Source organism: Lagenorhynchus albirostris, chromosome 13 (genome assembly GCF_949774975.1).
Source record: "Lagenorhynchus albirostris chromosome 13, mLagAlb1.1, whole genome shotgun sequence".
Lineage (NCBI taxonomy): Eukaryota > Metazoa > Chordata > Mammalia > Artiodactyla > Delphinidae > Lagenorhynchus > Lagenorhynchus albirostris.
This window is the reverse complement of record NC_083107.1, coordinates 8,438,757-8,457,259: the sequence shown is the minus strand read 5'-3', so window position 1 is coordinate 8,457,259 and position 18,503 is coordinate 8,438,757. Positions and strand designations below refer to the sequence as shown.

General features: G+C 45.4%; 1 protein-coding gene and 1 pseudogene across 1 annotated transcript in view; one reads left to right on the top strand and one right to left on the bottom strand.

Annotated features, from left to right (window-relative positions):
- VWA3B (von Willebrand factor A domain containing 3B) overlaps positions 1-18,503 on the top strand; it is a 213,765-nt gene that overhangs the window by 20,044 nt on the left and 175,218 nt on the right. Inside the window, exons 4-6 of the mRNA XM_060169018.1 lie at positions 1,745-1,839; positions 10,849-11,099; positions 12,430-12,589. Coding sequence (XP_060025001.1) covers positions 1,745-1,839; positions 10,849-11,099; positions 12,430-12,589 — 506 coding nt within the window. The remainder of the gene's footprint in view (positions 1-1,744; positions 1,840-10,848; positions 11,100-12,429; positions 12,590-18,503) is intronic.
- On the bottom strand, positions 4,929-7,112 carry LOC132531211 (polyadenylate-binding protein 4-like; annotated as a pseudogene).

Genomic DNA, 18,503 nt, shown 5'->3' with positions numbered 1-18,503 from the left:
AAAATCAGGAGATGAATTGTATGGATATTCCACAGTTTGTTTATCCACTTACCAGTTGATGGGTGGAGAGCTGATTCTTATTCTAGCAAGCAGTTAACTTGGTTGGACTCAAACTCCAAACTCTGCCTCCCTTATTAAATGAATGCAAATCTCACCAATTTCCTTTTTTCAAGGATTAATGCGACTCCAGTTTCTGCCTGTTCTTGATTGCTCTCTAGTGCCTTCAAGTAGCTATTTTAATATTTTGTCCAGGGCTTATAATTTTTTTCTGTGTGAGAGTTAGCCAATAAAATCTACTTCACCATTATTGGATGGGGAATTCATAATGCCTTAATTTTAATTGGCTTTTAATTTAATTTTAATACAGCTATGGAGCCTTATATAGATTCATCTTCTTCAATTCTCAGAAAATAGCCCTCCCTCCTGACTCCAGATAAATGTCTTAGGTAAAGAGAGAATGCTGCTGGTGATTTGACGCTGCTCTGTAGATGTCAGTCAAGATGCTGAAATCAGGGGCTTCCCTGGTGGCGCAGTGGTTGAGAGTCCGCCTGCCGATGCAGGAGACACGGGTTCGTGCCCCGGTCCGGGAAGATCCCACATGTCGCGGAGCGGCTGGGCCCGTGAGCCATGGCCGCTGAGCCTGCGCATCCGGAGCCTGTGCTCTGCAATGGGAGAGGCCACAACGGTGAGAGGCCCGCATACTGCAAAGAAAAAAAAAAAAAAAGATGTTGAAATCTTAGAAATGAAGATTTTAAAGATTGAGAGATTTATTGAGTGAGGTTATTGCTGATGGGATTCAAGTATCCATTCTTTGCTCTTTACTATTATGGACATTGAACTTCAGGACTTGTGAATTTTATCATTCCTGGTGATTTGGGACCAAACCTGGTCTCTAAAATTCAGCCTTGCCCCTTCTGCCTTTCCCAAGTAGGCCGTGATCCTGCCTCCCTAGAAAGGCAAAGGAAAGGAAGTGTTGGATCGAAGAGTACCACCACTCTCTCTACCACCTTTGAGACTTAATAATACTAACAATAACAGCAACAATAAAATAATTATCACAATAAAACAGCTCCATGAAGCCTTACCTCATCTCTGTCCTGCCAAGTCATAATTAGTCCTTGAAAGCTTCTGTTAGTTCTGCGAAGGAGTAAACATATGTTTCAGGAAGCACTGTACTCCCATTCTGTAAGCACTGTGTCTAGCGCATAGCGGTGCTCAATGAGTGTTTATGGGATGGATGTTGAACAGCTGAGCTTATGCTCTGAGAAGAAAGTGGTCTTGACATCCTGTATGAGTGTTCTGACTCTATTCCCTACTTGCTTCATCTCACTCATTTATTCATGAATCCCCACTCGAGAGAACAGTAGATAATATCTAAGTTTAATTTTTAAAATTCTGAAAACTAAGCCCAAGTCCTGAATAAAAGATCTCCGGAATTAAACACAGTTTCTATGTCATCTTTTTGACCTCTGCCTTAATCATTCTGGACAAAAGAACCAGGAGACCAAGAAACAAACCCTGTTCTTCCTCCCCATTCATTCATGCATCACAGGATTTCACATGTCGTAAACAGTCACATTTATCATAGCACCTAGAAATACTTCATTACCTAGAACAGAATACTAAGCATCACGGATTATTGGTGTCCCTGGGGATATAATCTGATGTCAGAGAATAGCATTTTGAAATAAAAATCAGTGTTGATAATGTACCATTTTGACTGCTTTTCTTTATAAACATGCAGATTATGTGACGTCTCTGGGGAGACTTGTGGCTTCCCGGTATGCAGATGGCCTGTTTCCACGGATCTACACAACGGAAGATGGCAGAGCGTACAATGTAAGTCAGAGTTCCCTCGATGGATGGCCAGGTCCTGGGACATGCTACTGAGGTCTACATGGAGAGGCAGGCAGGCCAAGGCCTTATCAGGGCTGGAGGATTTCTTCTGTGTGTAGACAGTGGTGAATGTCTCGGCCCAGGAACTGGGGAGAGAAGCACTCGACCCATTAGAGATGAGAGCAGAAAGGTCTTGACCGGAGGTGAAAACCTTTGCATATCAACACTTTGTTTTGCCTGGAAAATAAAGAAACAAAGCAGTATGACAGAAGTTAGCTGAAAGGCAAGCACAAGCTGCTGTTATCTGGTAGATGCTCTAGGAATAGAGGACCCCTGATGCAGGTAGTAGTGGACAGAGATTGAGTGGCGTCTGTTATTGGAGTCCTTCATTCCCAGCAATTCAACACGTGATTCCTGCGCACCCTTAACACGTCAGGTGCTGTGCACACCCCGGCCACCACAGGGAGCTCCAGAGACACATGTCCCATCATGTTGCTTCCTGGATACTTTTTCATGTCACTTTACATTCATGTACCACCTGGATGGTTATTTCTTAACATTTAAAAAATGTACATTACTTTTATTTTCATTTTTATTTTGGTGGCGCTGCACAGCTTTTTAAATCTGAACCACCTTAAAATCAATGTGGCAGTATTGAAAACGTCTGTCTTTGCCATCTAATTCCACCCACATGGCCCCTATGACATGGTCCCACCCTGGTTTCTGTGTTGTGGTAGAGGTTTGTAGTAAGTGCTGTGAACTCTGGCAAGGGAGTTAGGAATTCTGCCGACACGGGGGCGTGGGGAGGGGGCTGGGATGAGAACGAAAGGAGTTGAAGGCAGAGGGGCCAGCGTGAAAACGTAGAATTACATGGTGTGTTCCGAAGACACATTTTCCTTCACCATTTAGGTGTTTGGGGGTGTTGTGAAGATTGTTAAAGTTGTTTTTTTTTAAAGTACCAGATCTTTTAATGTCTGATTCTTCACAGCATAGGGTACACTTTTTTCTTATTCCTTTTGTCTGTCTCCGGCCTCCCTACACCCTGAAAGGCCTTGCACGATTTTGCCTGACCTGTGTGAACGATGCTTTATTTGTAAGTCACCTTTCAGGGGCAGCCCCTAGAGTGTTGGTGGCAGCCCTGGGTGATCAAGTGATCCAGGTACAGGGGAGCTTGGCCTGAGAGACAAGAGGACATAGGACAAAGGCTGTGAGCGGGAGGATGGGTAGTGGGGTGGCATCCCTTAGAGGAAGCCAGGCAGATGTGCTGGCATGTTTAGAAGCATTTTCAGAAATATTTTTGGCATATTATGCTTAGGCAGATGTTTCAGTGAGACTTTTTTTTTTCATCTGCCTTTGCTGATCTCTCTTTTCTTCTACCTAATTTCTCCCCCAGCCCAACCCAGTTTTCTCTGGAGTGTCTGAATTTTATCTAGATTTGTTGAATACAAATTTTTTTAATTTAATTTTTTTATTAGAGTACATTGTTTATTGACGTTGTGTTAGTTTCAGGTGTACAAAGTGATTTAGTTATACATATACACATATCCATTCTTTTTCAGATTCTTTTCCCATATGTTATTACAGATGATTGAGTAGAGTTCCCTGTGTTATACAGTAGGTCCTTGTTGATTTTATATATAGTAGTGGGTATATGTTAATCCCAAACTCCTGATTTATCCTCCCCCCGCCACCTTCCCCCTTTGGTAACCATAAGTTTTTTCTCAAAGTCTGTTGAGTCTGTTTCCGTTCTGTAAATAAGTCCATTTGTATCATTTTTTAAAATTCCACATATAAGTGATATCATATGATATTTGTCTTTCTTGTCTGACTTCACTTAGTATGATAATCTCTAGGTTGAATACAAATTTGATGTCATTTATGAAACGATACAATTCAACGCCAGATGCAAATATGATACAGATGCATTTTTTGTTATATTCATTCATTTTATTTTTCAGATTCCACATGTGATTACACAATATTTGTCTTTCTCTGTCTGACTTATTTCACTGAGCATAATATCCTCCAGATCCATCCATGTTGTTGCAAATGGCAAGCTTTCATTATTTTTTATGGCTGAGTAAAATTCTGAGTAATATTCTATTCTATTGTGTGATATATGTATATATATATATCACATCTCCTTTATCCATTCATATGTTGATGGATACTTATGTTGCTTCCATAGCTTCCATTATCTGGCTACTGTAAATAATGCTGCTATGAACATTGGGCTGCATGTATACCTACGAATTAGCATTTTCATTTTCTTTGGATATATACCCAGGAGAATTGCTGGATTATATGCCAGTTCTATTTTTAGTTTTTTGAAGAACTTCCATACTGTTTTTCATAGGGGCTGCACCAATTACATTCCCACCAACAGTGTAGGAGGGTTCCGTTTTCTCCATTTCCTGAGCATTTGTTATTTGTGGTCTTTTTTTTTTTTTAAACATTTTTAAGGACCTTTTCATCTCTATTTTAAAAAAAATTTTTTTTACTTTATTTTTTACTTTTGGCTGCATTGGGTCTTCCTTGCCATGCACGGGTTTTCTCTAGTTGCCGCAAGAGGGGGCTACTCTTCATCACGGTGCGTGGGCTTCTCACTGCGGTGGCCTCTCTTGTTGCGGAGCACAGGCTCTAGGCGCACGGGCTTAGCAGTTGTGGCTCTCGAGCTTTAGAGCACAGGCTCAGTAGTTGTGGCTCACGGGCTTAGTTGCTCCGTGGCATGTGGGATCCTCCCGGACCAGGGCTCGAACCCGTGTTCCCTGCATTGGCAGGTGGACTCCCAACCACTGCGCCACCAGGGAAGCCCTATTTGTGGTCTTTTTGATGATAGCCATTCTGACAGGTGTGAGCTGATATCTCATTGTGGTTTTGATTTGCATTTCTCTGATGATTAGTGACGTTGAGCATCTTTTCATGTGCCTGTTGACCATCTGTATGTCTTCTTTGGGAAAATGTCTATTTAGATCTTCTGGCCATTTTTTCAATTTTTTTTTTATGGAGATTTTTTCTTTATTGAGAAACTTGGGTAAGACTTGGGTACATCAAATAAAATCAATTTCTGGGGGGAAAAATCAAAACTCACAATAGAAAAAAAAAGTTAACACTGTCTGCGCCATATCAGAACCCAAAGAATATAATCTTTCAATTGAAAAATTCTAGGCGCTTCAGAATTGACCTTTTGATACAAAATGACCTATTAAATTTGCAATTTGTGGGTCTTGGTGTTGAGGTCCATAGGACGAGCTAGGGCATCTTCAAACCTTGAGCTGAATTCCATGAGGGGTTATTTGGCTTTTGAATCGGTTTGTCCTTGTCTAAGAGGTAGCAGCAGCAACAGCGCCCACCTTCTGGGCACCTTCTTTCTTGGCATGATGAGCCTGTAGGACCGCCACAGCTTCATCCACCTTGGAGCGGAGAGACTCAGGGACTCCAGCACGTGCAGCAGCTCCGCGCTGTCAATCTCCAGCAGCATCCCTGTAATCCTCCCAGCCAGGTTTGAGTGCATCATCTGGATGAGCAGGAACAAACGTTCACCCAGCATCTGCTTCTGCTCCTGGGGGGGGGGTGCTGCGGCCAGCATGGAGGCGGTCAGCGGCTCCTGCCCCTGCATATGGACCACAGGCTGGGGTGCCTGCAGGGGCTGGATGGCTGGGTGAGGGCTGCGGACACTGGAGGCGTATTTGTAAGGTGCAACAGCCCGAGCAGCAGCAGCAGCAGCAACAGCAGCACGCTAGGTTCTGCCCAGCTGCGGAAACACCTCCAGACTGGCAGCTGTCAGTCAGCCCTTGCTGGCGGCACCAGCCCCACCAAAGTCAATAGCCAAGCGGTCTGGGCAGTCAGACCCGACTCTGAGTGGTAGTAGGGAGGCTGCGAGAGGCTGGAGCATTACCAGTTGGAGCCAGATGGCGAAGGGCTGGACGAGCCCAGGCTGGCGTATAGCACTTGGCATTCCTTGGAAGCCTTGAGGTCTCCCACCTTGCTGCAGCGTGGCTTAGGCCTCGCCTGTGCTAACTCGTTAGGTGTATAATACGGAGGGCTTCCCTGGCCTGTGGAACTGCTGGCACAAAGTAGCCCCCAGCTGCAGGAACTGGTTTCAGATGGCATTGGCAGGGAGCGCTCTCATCCCGGCCACCCGCTGCATATACTGGCAGGTCAGCTGAGCCTTTCTCTCTTCCTTTCTCTGGGCCAGGGCGACATACAGTGGCTTGGAGCCCATGATGCATCCGTTCATCTCTGTGACTGCTTTGGTTGCCTCTTCAGGGGATCAGAAGCAGACAAAGGCAAACTCTTTGCTTCTCCCATCCTCCAGCATCACCTTAGCACTGGTGATTGATCCCAAAGGAGAAAACTCTTTCCTTAACTTCTCATCATCAATGGTCTCATTCAAGTTCTTAATGTAGAGATCCACCCTCTGACAGTGACTAATCCTCTCCTGTTTCAGCTGTTCAAATTTTCGCTTTAACTCGGCCTGCTGTTCCACTTTCTTCTGCGCACGGCCGACGAAAATGACTTTCCCACTGATTTCTTTTCCATTCATCTCTTCCACGGCCTTATTGGAATCCTCGTGCTTTATGTAACTCACAAAGCCAAAGCCTTTGGATTTCCCACTGGGATCTCTCGTCACCTTGACACTTACCAAACTGGCTGAATAGCTCTTTCAGACTCTCATCATCCACCTCTTCCCCAGAGTTTTTCGTGAATTCCTGGGCTTTGGCTCCAAGCTCAGCTTCTCGCTCTTTTCGAGACTTGAACCTGCCCACAAACGCTTTGTGGTCATCGAGGAGCATGCAGTTCATCTTCTCGATGGCCTTGTCGGCAGCTTCCTGGGTCTCGAAGTGGACAAAGACGTAACCCTTAGAGCCGTTCTCATCACACACTACCTTGCAGGACAGACTGTTTCCAAAAGCAGAAAAAGTATCATAAAGTGCCTTGTTATCTATAGATTTGTCCAGGTTTTTGATGAAGACGCTTCCCACGCCAGATTTTCTCAAAGAGGGATCCCTCTGAGACTACATGTTACCGATTGGCTTTCTCTTAATCACATCAAAGTTCATGGTATCCAAAGCCCGCTCAGCGTCAGCCGGCTGCCGGAAGTTGACGTACGCATAACGCAGGGAGTGGCGGGTGATCATATCGCGGCAGACCCAGACGGACTGCACAGGCCCCGCAGGACTGAACTTTTCGTTCAGCACGGCCTCGGTGACGTCTGAGTGCAGGTCGCCCACGTACAGGGAGGTCATGGGGTAGCTGCTGGCTGCAGCGTTCATCTCCCCACCACCCTGAGCCCCGCAAGGAGGACTTCTTCGAGGGACCACACAGGACAAAGGGGGTTTCCGCTCGGAGCCGTGGCCCGTGCCGCGGCTCACAGGTGGCAGTGAAGCTCAGAGAAGCTGGAGTGGGCTCCGCGGGCCGGAGAGGAGTCTGGGGGCGGCTCAGAGGAGACTGCCAAACCGCAGACAAAAGGCTCTCAAAAACAATATGGCCCTCCCTGGGAGTTCGCAATTTTCAGCTGTCCTGGTCTGGAAGCTCCCAATTTCAAAAAATGAAAAAAATTAAAACGGGGACTGTCCTCCAAATTACAAAAATTCTTCCAGGGCAACCCCGTGGTGCCCACGGCGGCCTCCGGAACGTGCATTTCTCTATAAATATAGGCCTCGGGCTCCTGGCGGTTTAAGATTACGGCAGCCCGGGAAAACGGGAAACCAAATATTTGTCGGTGCCGACTCTGCAAGCCCCCGGGCTGCCCGAGCGCACAGGCGCCACCCACGCCAGGCAGGCGAAGGGCAGCGCGGACACGTGCAGCGCGGAGGCCGACGTGCTGGGGGCGGCGGCGGGGGCGGCGGGCTCGGGTTGCCACGAGGCGCGGCCGGGTGGCGTGCGGAAGTGCGTGGACGCGGGCGCGCGATTGGCTCACCACGGGACCGACGGGCGGGGACCGACGGACGCCCGGGGGCGGCGGCGGTGGCGGCGGCGTGGGGCAGGACGGAAGCGTGCCAAAGTGACTTCCCCACGGGTTCTCTGAAGAGGATTCGCTCTTTTTTTTCTTTCTTTCTTTTTTATTTGCGGTACGCGGGCCTCTCATTGTTGTGGCCTCTCCCGTTGCGGAGCACAGGCTCCGGACGCGCAGGCTCAGCGGCCATGGCTCACGGGCCCAGCCGCTCCGCGGCATGTGGGATCTTCCCGGACCGGGGCACGAACCCGTGTCCCCTGCATCGGCAGGCGGACTCTCAACCACTGCGCCACCAGGGAAGCCCTCTTTCTTTCTTTTTTTAAAAGATTTAAAAGCGTTTCCGGATTTTTTTTCTTTTTCTATCTTTTTCTGTTTTTTTTTTTTTTCTTCAGGCTGCTAGGCCTGAAAGCGGCGGAGGCTGCGGCGACCCAGGGCGGAGAGTGAGTTGTTTGTTTTTTTGATATTGATTTGTATGACTCTATATTTTGGATATTAATCCCTTATCAGTCATATCATTTGCAAATATTTTCTCCTGTTCAGAAGGTTGTCTTTTCATTTTGCCAGTGGTTTCATATGTTGTGCAAAAGCTTTTCAGTTTAATTAGGTCCCATTTGTTCACTTTTGCTTTTGTTTCCTTTGCCTTAGGAGACAGATTCAAAAAGATACTGCTGCGATTTATGTCAAAGAGTGTTCCTAGGTTTTCCCCCAGGAGTTATATGGTTTCCAGTATTACATTTAGGTCTTTAATTCATTTTGAGGTTATTTTTGTATGCGGTGAGAGAAAATATTCTAATTTTATTCTTTTACAAGTAGCTGTCTAGTTTTCCCAGCACCACTTATTGAAGAGAGTGTCTTTTCCCAATTGTATATTCTTGCCTCTTTTGCATAAATTAATTGACCATAAATGCATGGGTTTATTTCTGGGCTCTCTGTTCTGTATCGTTGATCTATGTGTCTGTTTTTGTTCCAGTACCATACTGTTTTGATTGCTGGCTTTGTAGTATAGTCTGAAGTCAGGGAACATGATACCACCAGCTCTGTTCTTCTTTCTAAAGATTGCTTTGGCTATTCGCGGTCTTTTGTGTTTTCATACAAATTTTAAAATTATTTGTTCTAGTTCTGTGAAAAACGCCATTGGTGTTTTGATAAGGCTGGCATAAATATATAGGTTGCCTTGGGTAGTATGGTCGTTTTAACAATATTAATTGTTCCAATCCATGAACACAGTATATCTTTTTATCTGTTTGTGTCATCTTTAATTTCTTTCATTAGTGTCTTAATAGTTTTCTGAGTACAGGTCTTTTACCTCCTTAGATTTATTCCTAGGTATTTTATTCTTTTTGATGTGATAGTAAATGGATTGTTTTCTTAATTTCTCTTTCTGCTAGTTCATTGTTAGTGTATAGAACTACAACAAATTTCTGTATACTAATTTTGTATCCTGAATTCATTGATGAACTCTGGTAGTTTTTTGGTGGTGTCTTTAGGATTTTCTATGTATAGTATCATGTCATTTGCAAATAGTGACAGTTTTACTTCTTCCTTTCCAATTTGAATTCCTTTTATTTCTTTTTTGTCTGATTGCTCTGGCTAAGACTTACAATACTATGTTGAATTAAAGTGGCAAGAGCAGGCATCCTGATCTTGTTCCTGATCTTAGAGGAAATGCTTTCAGCTTTTCACCATCAAGTATGCTGTTAGCCATAGGTTTATCATATATGGCCTTTATTTTGTTGAAGTATGTTCCCTCTGTATCCACTTTGTGGAGAGTTTTTTTTTTTATCATAAATGAACGTTAAGTTTTGTCAAAAACTTTTTCTGCATCCATTGAGATGATCATATGATTTTTATTCTTCAGTTTGTTAAAGTGGTGTATTGCATTTATTGATTTGCAGGTACTGAACCATCCTTGCATCTCTGGAATAAATCCCATTTGATCATGATATATGATCCTTTGAATGTATTTTTGGATTTGGTTTGCTAATATTTTGTTGAAGATTTTTGCATCTATGTGACTCAGTGATAAGCCTGTAATTTTCTCTTTCTGTGATAATCTGGTTTTGGTATCGGTGATGCTGGCCGAATGAGTTTGGAAGTGTTCTTTCCTTTGCAATTTTTGTGGAATAGTTTGAGAAGGATAGGTGTTAACTCTTTCCTGAATGTTTGGTAGAATTCACCTGTGAAGCCATCTGGTTCTACATTTTTGTTTTGGGGGAGTTGTTGGGTTTTTTTTTTTATTACTGATTAAATTTCATTACTGATAATTGACCTGTTCATATTTTCTGTTTCTTCCTGATTCCATCTGGGAGATTTGTGCATTTCTTCTAGGTTGTTCATTTTATTGGTGTATAGTTGTCCATAGCAATCTCTTATGATCCTTTGTATTTCTGTAATGTTGGTTGTAAGTTTTTCTTTTTCATTACTGGTTTTATTGATTTGGGCACTCTCTCTTTTTTTCTCTATGAGTCTGGCTAAAGGTTTATCAGTTTTGTTTATCTTTCAAAGAACCAACTCTTAGTTTCGTTGTTATTTTCTATTGCTTCTTTAGTCTCTATTTCATTTATTTCTGCTCTGATCTTTATGATTTCCTTCTTTCTACTAACTCCGTGTTTTGTTTGTTCATCTTTTTCTAGTTCCTTTAGGAACTTTTTTCCCCTCTGCCTTTGCTAATCTCTCTTTTCTTCTACCTAATTTCTTAAAGTACCCCTGAGCATTTTCAGATAAAAATAATTCTGTAACTAGAAAGGTTAAACACAATCTGGAAACACTTTTTTTAAAAAAGAGTGCTATATTTTTGAATAGATTTCATCACCATGTTTCCTTCTATGGGGAATTATCCAAGGGTTTTTCAGTTGAAGGATTGGAAGACTTCCTCCTGGATTATGTGGAGTTTGAAGGATCATCTATGAAACTGTTATTAATGTACAGTTCTTGATGGTATAGCCCATGACTCAGTGGGCCCTATTGTTCCTGGCTGCATTGTGGTTCAAATGACTTGATTTGGTATGCTTTTATTAATTTTATTTTATTTTGTTACTTTTATTTTCATTAAGTTGACAGCCAAATCAGAACTGATCTATCAGTATGTGGAACACTTAACACAAGCTGTGGAGAGCTACAAGCAGCGGATGGACTGGCTCACCAGCAACAGCCGGCAGATATTTGGTGTCATCTTGGAACAGTGCATCACCATAGTGCTGGATTGTGGCGGCATGCTGGAGGAGGAGCTTAATCTGTGCCAAGATGCTCTAATCATGGTCCTCCAGGAGCAGGTGGCTCACATAGCCAAGTTCAATATCATATGGTGAGTTCCCATAGGAAAGGAGTATTTCCCTGAAACTTCATGAGGAATTTTCATGTATTTGGAGTTAAGGAGCATAACTAACACAGTTAGATCTGTGGGGAGGGAGGAGCTATAATCTTGTAATTTCCTAGAATATATCATTCCAGCAGAAAACCCACAATGAGTAAATCTTAAAAACTTTTATCTGCTTTGTATATGGCATCTTAGTTTTCAAATTAGAAGATACTTTAAAACAGTGTTTTCTTCAGTGTATGGTATGGCAAGGTCAAAATATAAGAATATAAATTCTTAAAATTAAAATTCCTTCATACGTTTTAGACTTTAGGTTCAATAATGAATTCCAGTGTCACAAATTTCACTGCTTTTCAGATTGAGTTTGCAGCTCATATTGATTTCCCCTTTAAGTTGACCCCCTTTAATCAGAACAACAGGTGGCTGGCTTTATAGACTTTCCCATATTTCAGATTTTTCACAATCAATTTTTTACAGATTCTTGTATTCAAGACAATTTGGACTTCAGCACTGACTTCTCATGTGGAACAGTGGCTGTACTTCCCTGACAGAAAACATCTGGATGAGAGGGACATCTATCTGAGTTTTTCTTTTTTAAATCACTTTTTTTTTTTTTTTTTTTTGGTGGTATGCGGGCCTCTCACTGTTGTGGCCTCTCCCGTTGTGGAGCCACAGGCTCTGGACACGCAGGCTCAGCGGCCGTGGCTCACGGGCCCAGCCGCTCCGCAGCATGTGGGATCTTCCCGGACCGGGGCACGAACCCGTGTCCCCTGCATCAGCAGGCAGACTCTCAACCACTGTGCCACCAGGGAAGCCCTAAACCTTCCTGTTTATGAAAATAACTTTCCTCAATAATTTTTTTGACATTAAAAATTTTTTATTGAAATATAGTTGATTTACAATGTGGTGTTAGTTTCAGGTATACAGCAAAGTGATTCAGTTTTATATATGTGTATACATATATTCCTTTTTAGATTCTTTTCCATTATAAGTTATTACAAGATATTGAGTGTAGTTCCCTGTGCACGTTCCTCAGTAATTTTAATGCAATTGTTGATGTTCGAATTTTTGAGATTTTTAAATTCTCCTGTAAGCATTGTTTTTCCCAGTCAGTACAGCTTATGGAAGGTCATAGTGCTTTGGAAACCTGCCTTAAACAGCTCGCCTGTTTTCTCGGTAACTTCGAGAGGGCTGGGAGCTGTGTTTTCTTTCTCTCAGCTCTGGTGACATTGGGTGTCTTGCTGCTCGTAGCTGTGAGACTGAGGGCTGACAGCTACATCGAGCACTGCCAGTGACAGCCCCATGCGGTCCCTTTCAGGGTTTCTCAAGAGCCTGTGAAATGGCAGGAAGGTGCTGTTCCTGTGACTGCACAGTCCATAGCCGCTGCCATCAGCTGGGTTGAGAAATCGCCTTTTGAGCTGGCTCTGAGCCAGACTAGCTGCTTAGACGCTCTGCTGGAGGCGGGGAAAGACGAATCGGTAAGTGTGTGTCTGTGTCTGCTTCCCACTCAGTATCCGCATACTGCCTTCCAGCCGAGCTTGGGCCCTTCCAATGGCATCCCACAGAGACTGCATCCTTGGCATTCAAGAGCCCCAGCAGTCTTAATCCTGTTCACCTCTGAATTTGGAACCAATTGATAAATAGGTGACAGGCCCCAGATGGGGATCAAAAGAGCACCTCTGGTGATGGCAGGGCTGGACCAACCAAAATGAGACTCTAACGCCTGAGCCTGGCTGGGCTTCCCCTAGGAGGCGTCATTGGGGCCGCAGGGCAGGCCCTCATTTAGCCGCTGCCAGGAGAGCCACGTGCTGCTCACAGCCCCCGAGCATCGAGAAAGGAAGGGAGTGAGGCCGTGAGTGTGCATCTCTAATGCTTCAGTTCCACTCTTGCTCTCCTGGCAATTAGATAAACCCATCTCTTATGGGAGGAGAGGTTGGAAGACTCGTCACTGAACCTTGAGGATGAGGAAATAGGGTTTCCCAGCATCCATGCTCTGAATCTTTCCCAGTTCCTCTTCTTCACAGATGGGTCCATCGTGTGCTTTCCAAGGTGAAGTGTATCTCAGTCAGTGTGTCATCCGTTCCTGAATGCTGATGCATTCACACAAGCTTTTTGATAGGGACCTTTCGGATATAAAGCTTTACCTGGAAGAAGTGATTCACTGGTGGTGTTTTATATCTCTTTTAGCCACAAGAGTGTGTGTTTTTGTGAGCAGCTCTAATGGTGGGACTGTTAAGGGTAGTGACAGGCTAGAGAGGAAGTACTCTGGGCACATGAGGTCCTTAGGCCAGCCTTACTCCCCAGGTAGGGATAGGTCTGCTTTCTTTTGGGATACAGATGCTTAACTAATCCTTACTAATTGATTAATATTAATTAATACTTAATTGCTTCTTCCACTCTGGAATCCCGGGGGTTCTGCAGGTTTCAAGCTTTACTCTGCCGCATTAACAAGTCCTTTCTTGGGTAAGGTGGCCATGTGCTGCCACCTTCAAAGGAGAGCTCCCAGTGGTCACCAGACTGTGTTTATTGATACTGAGGGTGATGGTTTGAAATTGGAAACATACTGTTTATCCTCAGAAACCCAGAGGAACAAATGTTTCCCATTAAAGAAGAATGAAATGCAAGCAACTTTGTTCTTTGGCCTTTTAAGTTTGTTTTAACATCTGTAAAAATTCAAATGTCTGGACACCTTAATAAGCATTCAAGAAATGGAATATTTCACAGGCTCTCGGACGTGTGTGTGTGTGTGCGTGCGTGTGTGCGTGTGTGTGCACGTGTGCGCGCGTACATGGGTGCTCTCCTTCTTTGTCTGTTTACCTGACTCCCCGGTCATAGGTGGCTCTGGCAACCTGACCTGACTGCAAGATTTCCTGGTGACCTTGACTTTCTGTTTTACTTCCCTCTGGTTTGTATGTTTCCTTTCTCTGGGGGGTTTTCCCTAGCCCAGGGAATGTATAACAATTTAGTGAGTTCCAGGGAAGTTCTGTAGAAGAGGAATAACCAAGAAAGAAGCTTCCAGGCACTGGTCATCAAATGTCACGCGAAAACTCTTGAGAAGAGACCACGGGGTATGAAAGATGCTAAACATATTCAGACCATGGTATTCTCCACCCAGAGCTTATATCTGGCTGTGGTCCTGAGGAAGAGTTTAGTAAATGCAACTGCCTCACATATAAAAATGCCATGCTCTGTGTCTTACGAGGAGTAAAGAAAAGCATGCATGGGGACTTCCCTGGCAGTCCAGTGATTAAGACTCCGTGCTTCCACTGCAGGGGGCATGGGTCTGATCCCTGGTTGGGGAACTAAGATCCCGCATATCTTGCGGAGCGGCCAAAAGCAACCCCAGAAAAGCATGCATGTGTTAGGGGTGGGGAGAGAAACGGTTCCCATAAAGACCCGCTGCTCTGCCCTGAGCCCCTCACGTCCACCCCAGTGAGTTTCCAGTTGGTCCATGTGGCTGCAGTTTGCTATGAACGGAAAGGATTTAAAGCTTAAGAAGTGTCTTGAACAGTAAATCTAAAACCCCAGCCTTTTCCTGCTCACGATAACCTGCTTTGAGTTTTCATCTCCCTCCGTGAGTGGATCCTGAGAGGAAGCAAGAAAGTGGGTATTGTCTTGTGTTCAAAGATTAACAGGGAAGTGGGTTTTTGTACCCATTCCATGTGAAGAGGGAGGGCTGACTGATGGGCTTGGTTACAATGGAGGAGGATGCCCAGAGCCCACTGGCCTCCAGGACTGGTCTTTGTAACCATGGGTGGGCCAGGAAGGTTTACCAGAGACAGATGACAGAGCATGAGCCTTCGGGTCCAGGAAGAGCCTGGGCAGAGTGTGGGGTCTGTTTAAATCGTGTATCTCATAGTGGCACACGAAGAGCACTGTTGATGGATGAATTACTGGTGTACCCTGTAAAAAAGAACCTGGTGCGTGGGAAGGGCAGCCCTTGGAGTATTGAGGAGGTGTTTAGAGGGGCTGGTGTTGCCTTCAGAGCCCAGGCATGTGTCAGGCACAGGGTTTCTACTCTGCAGCGTCCTCTGGTCTCTGGATGCGGCTTTTGGAAGTTGGTAGCTTCCCTGGCCTTTTTGAGGAGGGGTGCTGTGTCAGGGGGCCCTGGATGGCCAGCTGACCCAGGACGAGAAGGGTCCTTAGGAAAGAGATGGCTGTTTACCCAAAGCCCCAATTCCCAGCTACCTAAGGGAGGGACCTGCCTTCTGCTTTCAAAGGCACCTGTATTTCTCCTTGTGTTCTCTCATCCTCTCTTCCATTTACTCGATAGACACAAATTTGTTTACTTGTTTTTAAAAAAGTCATATTCACTGAGAGACTAAGTGGGTGAATTAGAGGCAGACCCCCATGATTCCATAAGGAACCTTCACCACTGAACAGTGAGCCGAAGGCCTGGCCACGTCAGTCATGACCCTGGCATTTCATTTTCTTCCTTGCTGCGGCTCAGACAGGCATCCCATCTTTTCATCTTTGCCTTAGCATTGCCTAGCAATGGCAGTGCCTAGCATGGGCTCGATAAATGTTTGTTGAACAGTGAAGGAATAGAAAGGAAATAATGTCAATATTCTTGAGATTGGGGGTTAGATGTGGATCCAAGAGATTCCCATCCCCAAGCTATGGTACGGATCTGAGTTTTTTTGAATTGAAGGGAGGTGGTCTGCATGGGACCAGGTGGGTGAATTTGCTGAGCCTTGTATGCTGTGATGGGGATGTAGGGTTGGAATAGGGATCCTGAAGCCCAGGAGGCCGGAACATTGGTGGTGGTCAACGGTGTTAGGAGAAATCTGAGAAGGGAGCTGGGGCAAGGGGCAGTCACCACCTTGGGTGGGTGGGGCGGTTAGAAAATCCAAATGGGCTGAACCAGGGAGGGCGGCCACAGGCACAGGGAAGATCTGGAAGTTAGATCCAAGCTCTGGAGTTGGTCAACACTGTTGTAATGGTCAAAGTTACATGAAGGAGAAGACAGAATTTGCTGGACCTCTCACTGCTGTTCCGGTTGACTTTCATTTTTGTTTCCTAGCAAAGTGGGAATTTTTACACCCAGAGGCCTTGGGAGCTTCTGACAGGCTGGAGCAGATGGCGGGCAGAGTGGAAGCAGCTGCTCCCAGTTTGGTTCTTCTTTTCCCCAAAACCCATGGCTGGGAAGATGGCAAGACCTCCTTGGTCAGGCGGATTGCAGGTTACCTTGGGAAGCTGCAGAACATGTGGCCCGACGGAATAAGACATATCAAGTGAAAACATAAAGGCTCCAACCTATTTTACGTAGTATAAAGTGGCAAGAGTTTTTGAGTCATGGTTAAATAGCTGCATGGAACCCAAATATTTTCTATGTCTGGTGTTATCAAATTCGGTACAAATCAGCATTTAAGGTGATGCTGGTCAGTGAAGAAGCTGCTCCAGGTCCCCTTGCCCTCAAGGAGCACAGAGGTCCTGGTTAAGGAGTGAGGATTCCCATGAGGGTAATTCCCTTGAGCCAGACAACCTCCTGGACCCAACTTTGGGTCAGTGGTAGTGAGATTGGGGGTAGGAGCCTTGGATGCTGTGGGGACCAAGAAAATGAAAACAGTGCCCACCCCTGGCCACCTTCTTGTCGCATGATCTCGCCTCTCCAGTTCTGGGATTCACCATCATCTCTCACACGTGAGGACCAGTCTTGCCATGATGAGCTGACAGAGTGCAGTGGCTGAAAAAAGCAAGGACAGAAGTTTGTGAGGTCGGGCAGGCTGGGTTCACTGGCTGCTCACCCGGGTCAAATAACCTGTCCAGGCCTCAGTGTCTTCATCTGTAAACTGGGCATGATAACAAGAATTCAAATTTATGTTAGCTTATCATCCCCAATAGCAGATGACCTCAAAGCCATTTCACTTTCAAAGGCATTTTGCCAAATTTGGGGGGATAGTAGCAGGTAGCATATTTATCGTCCTCTTTGTTTTTCTAAATGTCATTATGCGAGCAGAAAGGAGAGGCAGAAAGGCAGTGTGCAGATGGTGGTGAGGTAGCTCGTCTCTGGGAAAGCATACCCCTGGAAATCTGGAGCACAGATAACTGAGAGTGGACCGAAAACACAGGCAACTAAGAAGCTGAGTAAGGACCTTAGTGAATAGTGAATAACCCCATAGCCTTAATTAATGAAGGAAAGGAAATCCTGACTCACTGCTGGCTATAGCAATTTCTAGTTTGCTGAAGTCTCGAGGGAAAAAACATCTCTGCGTGAGGATTTCAGGCTCTTGGGTTATTGCCAGAGCAAAGAAGCTGTCTCCACAGCATGCGGTGGAGACAGAGGGAGTCAGAAGCTGCCGACAGACCAGCCAGAGTTGTTTGTCCTCACTCACTTCCCTGTTGATCTACCAAACCCTAGAATATACTCCCTGGGTCTGTTCCCCTGTCTTGAGCCATGTGTGTTCTTAGACCCTCTGAGAGGATGAAGCTGTCCTCATGCTAAACTTGGGCACCAACACAGCTGGAAAACTAGTAACTGCAGCTCACTGGAGCCTATTCAAGACGTCTTACAGAAGGTAATGTCTAACACCGGGAAGAGAACAACATAGAATGCATTTTCTGGAAGAACAGTATTAGTTGTATAATTAGGAATCTGGAGAACACTTTCTTCCTCCTGTCAGTGTGTTTTCTGCTTCTCAGGTGACTGACTGGGAGAAATGTACAACCTTCCTCAGTCTTTACCTCCCATGAGGTACTTGTGAAAATCAGGGACTTTGTGATGAAGGGCCTGAGAGAGAGAGTCATGGGGGCAGGAAGACTCTTTGTGCCCAGCCTGGGGAGGAATGTTGCTGAAGTAGGCTGGGCTCAGCTCCCACCCCGGCGGTCTCCTAACTCCCAGCCTGGCCCCTCTGCCACCCTCTCCCCACCTGCCTTCTTGGGCACAGCCTGCCCCCTGCTGCCACAGACGGGGTGTCCTAAGCAGCTGGGAGCTGACCCTCAGTCCACCTCTCTCTGGGCCAGGTAGCTTTAAGTCCCAGCTTTGAAGGCGAGGTGAGGTAATTGACTGTTTACCGTCAGCTAACTGGGGATGTGTGATTAGAAGCTCATGAATCCTAAAGGGCTGGTGACATCTGTTTATCCCTTAAAACACAATACAGGGACTCCCCTGGTGGTCCAGTGGCTAAGACTCCCCTCTCCCAATGCAGGGGCCCACACTTGGTCCCTGGTCAGGGAACTAGATCCCACATGCATGCCGCAACTAAGAGTTTGCATGCCGCAACTAAGACCCGGCGCAGCCAAATATATAAATATTTAAAAAATACAGTGTATTTGCTGGGGGTTTTTGCCCCGTTATCTGTGGAGACAGTCACTTAGGCTGCTGTTAGGGGCAGGTTTAGATGATGTGTGTTCCTGGCTCTACCTGTGGTTTTACTTTCTGTGATTAATACA